The 12,329-nt window shown below is 45.1% G+C and overlaps 1 protein-coding gene across 1 annotated transcript in view; it reads left to right on the forward strand.

The window, feature by feature from the left end:
* The window catches only part of maml3 (mastermind-like transcriptional coactivator 3), a 130,370-nt gene extending 118,260 nt beyond the window's left edge, over positions 1-12,110 (forward strand). Inside the window, exons 4-6 of the mRNA XM_061770106.1 lie at positions 5,305-5,571; positions 6,346-6,421; positions 7,641-12,110. Coding sequence (XP_061626090.1) covers positions 5,305-5,571; positions 6,346-6,421; positions 7,641-8,734 — 1,437 coding nt within the window. The 3' untranslated portion in view covers positions 8,735-12,110. The remainder of the gene's footprint in view (positions 1-5,304; positions 5,572-6,345; positions 6,422-7,640) is intronic.
* Positions 12,111-12,329: the final 219 nt, after the last annotated feature.

A 12,329-nucleotide genomic window follows, 5' to 3' on the forward strand; every position in this document is an offset into this window, starting at 1 on the left:
GCTCTGGACGGTTGACCCCAAGTATTTAAAGTCCTCTACCCTTGCCATCTCTTCTCCCTGTAGCCTCATTTTTCCCCCACCACCCCTCTCATTCATGCACATATATTCTGTCTTACTTCGGCTAATCTTCATTACTCTGCTTTCCAGTGCATGCCTCCATCTTTCTAACTGTTCCTCCAGCTGCTCCCTGCTTTCACTGCAGATCACAATGTCATCTGCAAACATCATGGTCCACGGGGATTCCAGTCTAACCTCATCTGTCAGCCTATCCATCACCACTGCAAAAAGGAAGGGGCTCAGGGGTGATCCCTGATGCAGTCCCACGTCCACCTTAAATTCTTCTGTCACACCGACAGCACACCTCACCGCTGTTCTGCTGCCCTCATACATGTCCTGCATTATTCTAACATACTTCTCTGCCACTCCAGACTTCCGCATGCAGTACCACAGTTCCTCTCTGGGTACTCTGTCATAGGCTTTCTCTAGATCTACAAAGACACAATGTAGCTCCTTCTGACCTTCTCTGTACTTTTCCATCAACATCCTCAAGGCAAATAATGCATCTGTGGTACTCTTTCTAGGCATGAAACCATACTGTTGCTCGCAAATACTCACTTCTGTCCTGAGTCTAGCCTCCACTACTCTTTCCCATAACTTCATTGTGTGGCTCATCAACTTTATTCCTCTATAGTTGCCACAGCTCTGCACATCACCTTTGTTCTTAAAAATGGGCACCAGTACACTTTTCCTCCATTCCTCAGGCATCTTCTCACGCACTAGAATTCTATTGAACAAGCTGGTCAAAAACTCCACAGCCACCTCTCCTAGATGCTTCCATACCTCCACAGGTATGTCATCAGGACCAACTGCCTTTCCATTTTTCATTCTCTTTAATGCCTTTCTAACTTCCCCCTTACTAATCATTGCCACTTCCTGGTCCACAACACTTGCCTCTTCTACTCTCCCTTCTCTATCATTTTCCTCATTCATCAACTCCTCGAAGTATTCTTTCCATCTACCTAGCACACTGCTGGCACCAGTCAACATATTTCCATCTCTATCCTTAATCACCCTAACCTGCTGCACATCCTTCCCATCTCTATCCCTCTGTCTGGCCAGCCTGTATAGATCCTTTTCTCCTTCTTTAGTGTCCAACCTGCCATACATGTCATCATATGCCTCTTGTTTTGCCTTTGCCACCTCTACCTTTGCCCTGTGTCGCATCTCAATGTATTCCTTTCGCCTCTCCTCGGTCCTCTCAGTGTCCCACTTCTTCTTAGCTAACCGTTTTCCTTGTATGATTTCCTGTACTGTGAGGTTCCACCACCAAGTCTCCTTCTCTCCTTTCCTGCCAGAAGATACACCAAGTACTCTCCTGCCTGCTTCTCTGATCACCTTGGCTGCAGTGGTCCAGTCTTCTGGAAGCTCTTCCCGTCCACCGAGAGCCTGTCTCACCTCTTCCCGAAAAGCTGCACAACACTCGTCCTGTCTCAGCTTCCACCACATGGTTCTCTTCTCTGCCTTTGTCTTCCTAATTTTCCTCCCCACCACCAGAGTCATCTTACACACCACCATCCTATGCTGTCTAGCCACACTCTCCCCTACCACTACCTTACAGTTGGTAACCTCCTTCAGATTACATCGTCTGCACAAGATGTAATCCACCTGTGTGCTTCTACCTCCGCTCTTGTAGGTCACCCTATGTTCGTGCCTCTTCTGGAAAAAAGTGTTCACTACAGCCATTTGCATCCTTGTTGCAAAGTCTACCACCATCTGTCCCTCCAAGTTCCTTTCCTGGATACCGTACTTACCCATCACTTCTTCATCACCCTTATTACCTTCACCAACATGTCCATTACAATCTGCACCAATTACGACTCTCTCTCTGTCTGGGATGCTCAGAACTACATCATCTAGCTCCTTCCAGAATTTCTCTTTCACCTCTAGGTCACATCCTACCTGTGGGGCATAGCCACTAATCACATTACACATAACACCCTCAATTTCAAATTTCAGCCTCATCACTCGATCTGATACTCTTTTCACCTCCAAGACATTCTTAGCCAACTCTTCTTTTAAAATAACCCCGACTCCATTTCTCTTCCCATCTACACCATGGTAAAATAATTTAAACCCTGCCCCTAAACTTCTAGCCTTACTGCCTTTCCACCTGGTCTCCTGGACACACAATATATCAACCTTTCTCCTAATCATCATGTCAACCAACTCCCGAGATTTTCCTGTCATAGTCCCAACATTCAAAGTCCCCACATTCAGTTCTAGGCTCTGTGTTTTCCTCTTCTCTTTCTGCCGAAGAACCCGCTTTCCACCTCTTCTTCTTCTTCTTCTTTGACTTCGACTTCGACCCACAGTAGCTGAATTTGACGGCGCCGGTGGCGGACGTTGTTAACCCGGGCCACGACCGATCCGGTATGGAATTCTTTGGATGAACGCTCATATTTGTTTGGCAAGGTTTTAAGCCGGATGCCCTTCCTGACGCAACCCTCTGCATTTATCCGGGCTTGGGACCGGCCTACAGTTTGCACTGACTTGTGCCCCCCATAGGGCTGCATTGAGAGAGTCACGACACTAAACTCGTAAAACTCTTGAGGCAACAGCGCCATGTATTTCTGCACAAACTGCTTCCGCAGCAATCTTGGCAGCTGAGCATGAACTTTTGAAAAAAGAAAAAAAAAAAGTGGCCAGGTGTATTCTGTTCCGTTACTCAAGTTGATTGCAACTGTAATCAAAACAAGCGTCCGTCCGTCCGTCCGTCCATTACTGCTCCTGCTCTTCTCGTCCTTGGAAGACATTGTGATGAGCACACAGACACCAATCCCTTTTGTATGCGTGTGCATGTTTGCACAAAAGAATTCTTACGCTTTTCCACACACAACAAAAACAGACGCTTTTCTGCTTTGCTGAGGCAGGAAAGAACTGAACTACCTCTTTTACCAGACGCGCACGCACACACACACACACACACACACGCACGCGCGCGCGCACGCACGCACGCCTATAGCCCAGCTTGCTTCACATGTAATGTAATTGCCTGGGCTCTGTATGCCTCCTAACCCAATAAAATTGACAGCCCCCACTACACACAAACACACATTATGCAAGCACACACACGCACACACACATATCCTCCACAAGCAACCTGTAATGCATCTTTTTTTCACCACATCCTCTCTTCCTTTCCTGCAACAAACTGGCAACTTGACTTGTGTACATGGCAGCCTCAATCGGCACTGACCCGTTTCTGTTGAACAATGCAGATGTGCCAGAACGAAGTGTCTTGCGGGCACAGGCGACCATAGGTGAGGAGACAGTTGTGGTAACTGGAATGATTCTCTGCTTTTGCAATATTCACATTTGTGGGTTAGGATGCACTTGCGACTACAGAGACAAATGTGTCAAAGGAATCCCAAGCAGAATATTAGAATATTTACATGTAACAGATTTGGTGCGGGACCGTGAGTGTCTGCCAAGTGTTGTGAAGGGCGACCAGGCACGGCAACCGTCGCTTCTGATCCAAGAGCCATCTGGCCCTGGCCGCAGCAACTGTTGCTTTCTTCTCCCCGAGCCACCGTTTACTCCTCCTTGATCTTCTCCCTCACTCCTCCTTGCACAATAACAGCTCTCCTCCTCTCATCCCTTCTCAAATGTCATCTTCCTCCTATCATTTGGCAGCCTTTTTGCCGTACAGTGAATTATTCTCCTACAGTGTGCCTAGCGTATGTGAGCTTTATACCCACTTATATACTCACAACAAAGGGGGCGCCCAGGTGCCCTGTGCTTTTCAAAAGATTGAAGAGGAGCGAAGAAAGAGCTTTTTAATGGTTGGGCGTTTGGAGAGATGTGGAAAAAGGGTAGCGTGTGTGTGTGTGTGTGTGTGGGGGGGGCAGAATCGTAGATCAGAGCAGTCATGATTGAGCCATCTGCTCAGAGGAGACCAATGACACGCAAACACGCACGCACACAGATGTTTAAAGGTCACCATTGCCACCTGTTGGTCAGTTCTTGAAACGACTGCCTCTGTTGTCTGAATGTGGTGCAACTGAAGTAGATGAGACACATCGAGCAATCTGTTGTGTGTGTGTGTGTGTGTGTGTGGAGCTGTCTGCTGTGCACAATCTGGAAAACACCCATTCTGATTTTTGTGTTATAAGACGCAGGGCACGCGCGCAACTCTTCGAGCTTCAATACCAATGCATGAGGCTAAAGGCCGTACCTTGCATCCACTGTTGCTTCTCTTGCCAGTAGGTCGAAACCGTATCCACCTCCATTTCAGCTGTCAAGCTTTAAGAATTTCATAACTGCTCCCCAAGCTATTTAGTCCTACTGCAGATTAGCATATGGCTAAGTGGAGAAGGAAGTGCTCTTTATATGCTAATAAGGATATCACATGTGCAGTAAGGACAAACCATTTTGTGAGCGCTCAGGACGATGACAGCGGAACACTTTTTGTATGCTTTTGTGCAACATTTAGGCAGTGTTGTGACATTTTGGGGTGTCTAACTTAGCTGTATCTCTGTTTTGAAGACACAAAAATGCACAAATATTTGGGGATGCACCAATACCACTTCTTTCACATAGAATAAGAATACTTTCATTTTTAGTACTCGCCAATGCCGACTACCAACACGTATTTTATTTTAACCAAATATTTTTCAACAACCCAAGCTTTTCTTGAACACAGCATAGGTTTCACTCAAATATAACGCTTTTAGGGTAACAACTTGTCATTACAACATGACAACATGAACAGAATATATCCCATGTCACACAAAAAATGAGTCATTTGAACTGTGATCGTAGCATTTCAATACAAATGTTTGTTCCCCAAGTTCATTTGTTTTGATTAGTGGACAAAAAGAAATAAACACATTCACTTGAATTTAAAAAATGTATCTTTTTGCAGCTCACTGCTGACTGACTGCTAGTATAAACATAAATGGCAGCTTACGCCGAACAACGAGCTAGCATTAAGTACACAACAAACGGGGACAGAAAGGTGCATTTAGTTTCCTACACTAAACAGTTTGATCTGCAGAAGCCACCAACAACGCCAAATGAGATCAATGTGGAAAAAGTGTGTTTCCGTTTGCAAAATGTCACCGATCATAACAAAAGATGTTATGAGGGAATTACACGGTCAAATACAAAAGACAAACAGAACATTAACACGCGAAACTCCGTGGTTGCCAGTCGGCGGCTGCATCCGTCGGCACCCGTTTGCTTTTTAACGTGATTGACTGTTTTGTTCTAGATCGAACTGACGACCTGCCACTTTCTCTCTAGGAGCAAGGTGTAGTGGGAATGTCCCGACCACCTGGCGCCATCCCACCTCTGCACCCTGCCGGCGGTGTGGCATCAGGAGTGGGGCCTAACCAGGGGTCAGGTCCGCCTCCAGGCTATGTGGGTAACCAGCAGCAGGCAGCCATGATGAAACAGATGATGGCGATGGAGCAGGAGAAGAGGGTGCAGATGCACATGATGGAGCAGCAGAAGCAGCAACTCTTCAGAGAGCAGCGGCAGCAGCAGCAGCAACAACTACTGGCCGAACAGGTGAGCATTTCATCCAGGCCCACGGTCGGTGTGTATGTGCTGGTCATTACATGTCATCATTATTTTTGCCTATATTGTTCTGTATTTTTGTGCATGAATAAGAGGAGCTCATCCCCTGACTTTCCCTACTGTTGTCTGGTCGCATGTCTAATTACCCTCCACCGCCACCTCTTCACGACTTCTTTTCATCTCTCCAGCATGTGTGCACGCTTATGTTCATGTTATTTGCCACACGCCACCTGCTGTGATAATGTGCTGTTTTCTTGTTACTTCTCGCTCTGTGATTGAATCAAGTGTTAAACAGTCTTGGACTCTGAAGTCCCCACCCACCGTGTTGGTTTTTTTAATTTGAACTGCAAAAACATACACAGAGATACTTCAATTGCTGTCTGGGAAGAACACCCCGCTGAGGTTTAGTGTCTCTTCTGAACTGCAGCAGCTCTCATAGCACACACAAATGGAATGGGCTGCAACCTCTGCTTCCTAGGTATACATTGATCAAGCTGAGAAAATCTATCGGTACCAAACATCCAAAGATGGATTACACTGCAGTCGAAGTTCCCAATTCCAATTTAATGCCTGCATCCAATTTTTTTTTTTTTTTTTTTTTTTACTGTCTTTGTGCATGTATACATGAAACTACCCACATAAATCAACAAGTGTCAACACTTTGACGGGATTATCATCATTTGTCTGCTCTACTGTGTGTTTTAAATAATATTATTTGTATTATATTATATTTGCGTGTGTGTGTGTGTGTGTGTGTTTTCGTAGCTCCAACAGCAGCATCTCCCAAGACAGATGGGCCAAGGCCAGAGGAATCCCTTCCCTCAAGTCAGTCAGTATCAAGGTGAATGACCAAGATCTGCAAACATTTAACCATACACATAATGCAACCCGATGCAAAGTAAAGGTTTCTAATTCAACAGATATATGAATAATATTTCAAATAACACCTAATTCATTTTAAACAGAATATGCTTGACTTTTTGAATATCACAGTGAAACCAAACCTCATCCCCTCAATCTGTTTCTGTCAAATATACCCTTCGGCATTGAGATTAGATTTTTTTTGGCCTCTCTTTTTGTGAGTCTTTAAAAAAAAGAGAGAAAGAGAGAGAGAGAGAGATTTTCGTGCTCTGCCTGTTACCAAGGCAACTTGTCTGTCCTGGATCCCCTAGAGTTCCGGTGAAGTCAGAGAGATGGATGAGAGGAGTGAAGTGGGAGAGAGGATGGCGGGGGGGTGGCAACAAGAAGAATAGGTAGATGATCTGGAATGCGGAGAGGCTGGGATGAACAACAGAAAGTGACAAGAGAGTGGGTGGGAGGATGATGGGGAGATGAAGAGGAAGGTTGAAATTCAAATTGAAAGGCGTTTATAGTATCAGAGAATATGTAACTGAAAGTCCAAAAGACAATCGGTACTGTGTTGTTTTCCAGCCATTTATCTACAAAATAGGTCCAAACAGTTCCTCGTCTTAAATTTCAGAATCATACTCACTTTTAGTATGTCTACAATTATTAGTACCGTAAGTCTACTCACTGCACAAATCCGGAGAGCGTGGAGTGTGATCGTCTTTGTTCTCGTACTGTTACTGTTGCACGCCAAGCTGCGAGGTGAGGGATTAGTGGAATGATGTCAGAAGTGGGTTTATTACAGGATTTAGAGCAATTTCCACGCGAGAAGACCTTGACAGTTGTGCCACCACTGAGCATCTTTTTGAAAGGAAAGTGCTATTACTAGCTAACAACCCTTCTGGCACGGTAGGATTTGAATTTAATATAGTAAATATGTTGTTCTGGAACATTCTTATTTATCTACTGTTGTTTATACTTTTGGAGTCTTTAAACCTCAAACTTTACAAGAGTATTATTCTATACAGAAATGATTCATGTACTGTATTGTACACATTGACATGAAACATTTGGGCTAAGAAATCAGAGTTGACCCGCAGTGGGAACGTAGCCAAAATGTGCATTTTTTTATTTTATTTTTTGTATTATTATTATTCTTGCCTTACGTCGTGTGGCTCTCCAGTGTTGACAACTGTCATTTACTTTATTCACAGGTCCTCCTCAAGATCTGGCATCCAGGAGCCAAGCTCTCCAGAGCATTCGGGCCGCACGTCTTTTACAACAGCAGCAGCAGAACCAGCAACAGATGGTCCAGATGAGTTCTGTCCAGAGCCAGGGGAGCACCGTAGGACCCCAAGGTGACATGGGCCTACCCTACAGCACCCAAGGGTCTAACCAGGGTTCTCTCTATGTGCTCAGCCCCTCCATGAGCCAAATAATCCACCAGCAGCAGCACCAGAGCCAAAGTGTCCAAGCCTCCCTCGGTCTTCCACAGCAGCACAACCCAGCTGGAGGGCAACCCCGGCAAGCAAGCGCCGGTCCTGGGGTTGGGAGTATGCCTGGGGGCCCTGGAGGCAGTGGCGCTGGAGGCTACGGAGGACAAGGGATGCTAATGAACCCCATGGCCCAGCAACCCCTCAAAGGCCCAACTAATGCCAAAGCCCAAGCACAAAGACTGCAAAGTATGCTGGGAGCTGGAGGGGGCGGTTCGCCAATGGCCGCAGCAGGCTGGCCGCAGCAACAAGGACAGAGTCTGCAAGGCATGGGGGCAGGCGTTGTAAGGACTACGGGAGCAGGAGGGGACAGGGTTGGCTTCAGCTCCACCCAGGGCTACGGGATGCAGCCAGGTCATCCCCCACGTGTGGCCAAGCAACACTTTCAGGGACCAGGCCAGGGGATGGCCCAAGGGATGGACCCCAGGGTGGGAAACCCGGCAGCGGGTATGGGTGGCCCGATGGGTGCACACATGGGCGGTCAGCCCAGGACCAACCAGTCTCGGCCCATGGTCATGAACCAGGGGTTAAACCAGGGGGTTATGGGTCCAGGGGTGACTGGAATGGGGGCGTTCGGGCCAGGCCCTGGGGGGCCGGGCTTAGGGGCTGGTGGGGGAGGTGGGCCTTACGGACCCGGGGGAGTTGGGGTTGGTAGTCAGACGCAGGGCTACCAAAGGACAGCCAATCAAGACATGTCATCCTATGGATATGGGGGCGGGCCCTCCAGTGGAGGAGCCTTCGGATTGGGGGATGGATCAGGAGCAGAGCTGGACTCGAGCGAGGGTTGGATGGAGGAGTTTTTCCCCAGCCAGTAGCCTAAAAGAAAACGAGATGAGTTTCTTCTGGATGAACTCGACATTTCAAGACACAAAAGGAGTCGCTCCAATGTTAACTGGTGTCTGTGTAGCTTCTCAGTCATCCAGGTCATGGTAATCCGCAAGTGGATTTTTGGCCACTTGACTCTTCTTGGTTGGCAGACATTTCATTTCCAAAAGGCTTCTTCAGTTATAAATCTTAGGTGAGGAATTTTCGATATGAATGTGTCTGGTGGGTGTTTCCCTTGAGGGTTGCTGTTACCAGGTGTGGCTGGTGAATGACCGTTTAGTGTAGCGATGGCTCGTTGGTGGCCACTTTACCCAGTGTGTGAGGCAATCTTTGGACGAGAGATGTTAGGACAAGTGATGGTGAAAACCTCCTCCTCTGTTTCCGAGGGTCTTTCTGGTTTGGCTTTCTTCAAGACTTTGACATTGTTTTCCTCAGTGAAGTGTCCCTTCTCTTTGAACTGCAGACTCTGGACCCCAAAGAGGCTGCCCTCCTAAGTTATGCCATACGTGTGTGTGTGTGTGTGTGTGTGTGTGTAGCGGTTGCTTGGTCTCTCCAATGCAGAGGTCATAGCACTGCACTGCATAAACAATATTTCAACTGCAGTAATAACCCTCATCCCAGGGACACACCCACCAGACCAGAGACATGAATATGGGAACGCTGCAACTAAGATTTTGAACTTCAGAAGCCTTTTTAATTAACCACGAAAACATCTTCAACAACCAAGAAAAGTCCAGTTGCTTCGATTCACCCTCTGCGCAATGTTGATGGCATGTTTGTTAGGCGTGTTCACAAATTGACTTCATGTGTTCCGTGTGTGTATGAGCACTGAGAAATCATTTTGTCCTGTGCATATTAACGAAAACCCATATAGAGATTAAGAAATGTGTTTGGCAAATTCCCTTCCCCCCCCCCCAGCGGAAAGAATGATTATTTTTCAAGCAAACCCCGTTTACACTGCGTTTTGAGGCGCAGCTGATTGAACACAGCAGACTGATGAAGGGGAAGAAAAAGTTGCAGTTTATTTGTGTTTGTGCCACCACGCTCAGTGCTTCAGATCTCTCCACTCTGTGAGGAGCTGAGAGGGAGTCGAAAGTACTCTCAATTTCCTGTCTTCGGAATGTGCCCCCCCCCCCCCCATACACACTCCAACTCACACAAATAGTTCTTCCTCCATCTCTTTCTCAGTCTCTTCATTTAATCTGTTTCTCTCATCCTTCTCACCCCATCCCACCTTTCCTACCGTCTCCTGAGAATCATTCCTCGCTCGCAACACTCCGTTCGCTGTTGAAATTGTCAACATCACAACAGAGCCAATGATGTTCATCTCTTTCGCCGCACGATTGAGTGTCTCGGCCCTTGCCTGCTTTTTTTTTTTTTTTTGCTCAGCAACCGGCTTGTTTTTTCATGGGAGGGAGCGGGGGTAGGTCTTGTTTCTGTGTGCGGCTGTGGATGACGAGCATCCATGTGCAGTTGAAGAACACGCAGAGAAAGAAGGCAGCTAAAGCAAGTGCATCCACATGCATTTATATAAATTACATACACACCAACAAAATGGTAACCTTAGAGAATGTGCAAGAGGTAGCTGACATGAAGCCCTCTGCCTGTGTGGCACAAACCACATCACACGCATCGGGCTGACTCAAGTCTAAATGATCACTGGGCACTGAATGTATCCAAGCACCACAAGTGACTTATTTTATTTAAAAAAAAATATATATATATATATATACTCTCATTAAGCCCACTCCTGTTGTTTTCTTAGTTGCTGTGTTTTACCTCTTAGAATGACGCTGGTTGTGTCTTTGTCGATTGAAAAGAAGCAAAGTTTAAATTAGCCTTGTTTTATTTTGATTGTCTTTTGGAAATGTGTTTGTCCTCCTGTTGCAGCACAGCCTTCTCTTCCAGTGTGGCACATCTGCTCGCTACATCGTGGCTTTTCTTCTGTACCGCAGCAATGAAACAAATGTTCTCGCTCCAACTCAAACCTAATTGTGTTAAGCTGTAAAAGCTACTGTGAAGAAATGCAAGTCGTCCCCCTCTCTTGCGCTTTACGAGGAAAATAAACCACTGCTAAGCCTTTGGGATTGATTCAATAGAGTGTGTTTGCTTGTTCTACCATACTTTAAAAACCATCATACAGCTTATGGGGTTAACAGGTGAGAAGCCTCAAGTCTCCATCTTTGGAAGTGTTTGAAAACAAAACACCTTTCGCCCGAGCATGTCGGAAAGTTCCAATACTTTTCGCGATAACACCTCTTCTTTCCATAATTGTATCATTTGTTAAAGGGTGTGAACGTTCGGAGGATGACGTTGTAGTTAACAAACCAAAAAGCCTTCTTCCCTGTAAAGTAAGTCCATGCCATCAACACATTTGTTTTAATTGTTGTCGGTATTGTATAATCCAACCCTTTAAATACAAACATAAGCACCATCACCCTGGAAGAGCTGTTTTTTTTCTTTTAGCACCCGCAAATGAGGTTTTAGTTTCATCACGTTTGGGGAGTTGAAGTCCTCCATTCCTCTGTACGGGGTTTGACAGTTGTTTTATTTTGTAGCAGTTTTATCAGGAAATGAAAACAAACCCTTTATTTGAGCTTTTCTTGTGAAAAGCAGTTCAAACTCCAGTGTTTGTGTCCAAACGTTTGCAGAGAACTGTGCTCCTGGCAGGGTCCAATGAAAAATGAACAGCACACTGTCAGAGCAGTAATAGTAAGCTTGGAGCTTGTGAGGTGGTGAAACACTCCTGCGTCAGTGTTAGGGTTAGTCTTGTCTTTTTTAAAGTGAAGGTTCATCCAGACATTGTTTAATCTCTTCAGGAAGACAAACTTCCTGCAAATATCATTGTGTTCTGGGACCAAGTCTGTAGACAACATTTTCATGAAAAGAAATGCTATTGTTAATGTTTATTGTTTTATGTTATTTGTTTGTTTGTTTGTTTGTTTGTTTTTTACTGGTGCTGACATACAGTATGTGATTATAAGAAAAAAAATATATATAAAAGATAATGGCTATTTGTAAATATGTTTTTACAGGTTTAAATACATCAGATAATACAGTCTCTACTCTGTAAAGAATTTCTGTTTGTTGGGAAAAATAGAGAAGTACTTTTATTTAGAATTTGTTTTGGTTTTATGTTTAACCCATCTGAGCTATGCCATTGCACTTCAGACAATGTCTTACTACTAATTTCTATTGTAAACCCCCTTTCCTTTTGTTTTTCTAGTTTGAGAGTTGACTGTTCTTAAGCAGTGATTATTTCTTTTTATTCTGTACAGAACTCTGAAACTGTAACAAAAGAGAATTACAGCAAACTTTTTTTTTTTTTTCCAAACATAATAAAGAGAATGTTCTCGCTGATCATAATCAGTGGTTTGTTGTTTATTTCTTTATCTGGGCCTTTGCAGTCTGCAAAAATATTTATCAAGAGATCGAACTCATGAGTCATTAGTTCTTGAGATTCATATGGAATTATATACAGAAAAATATGTGAACCCTTTGGAAATACCTGGTTTAAAATGGTCATAAAACTTGATCTGATATCAGTCACAACAATAGACAAGCACAATCTGCTTCAACTAATAT

The sequence above is a fragment of the Phyllopteryx taeniolatus genome, chromosome 4 (assembly GCF_024500385.1).
Source record: "Phyllopteryx taeniolatus isolate TA_2022b chromosome 4, UOR_Ptae_1.2, whole genome shotgun sequence".
NCBI classification, from domain to species: Eukaryota; Metazoa; Chordata; class Actinopteri; order Syngnathiformes; family Syngnathidae; genus Phyllopteryx; species Phyllopteryx taeniolatus.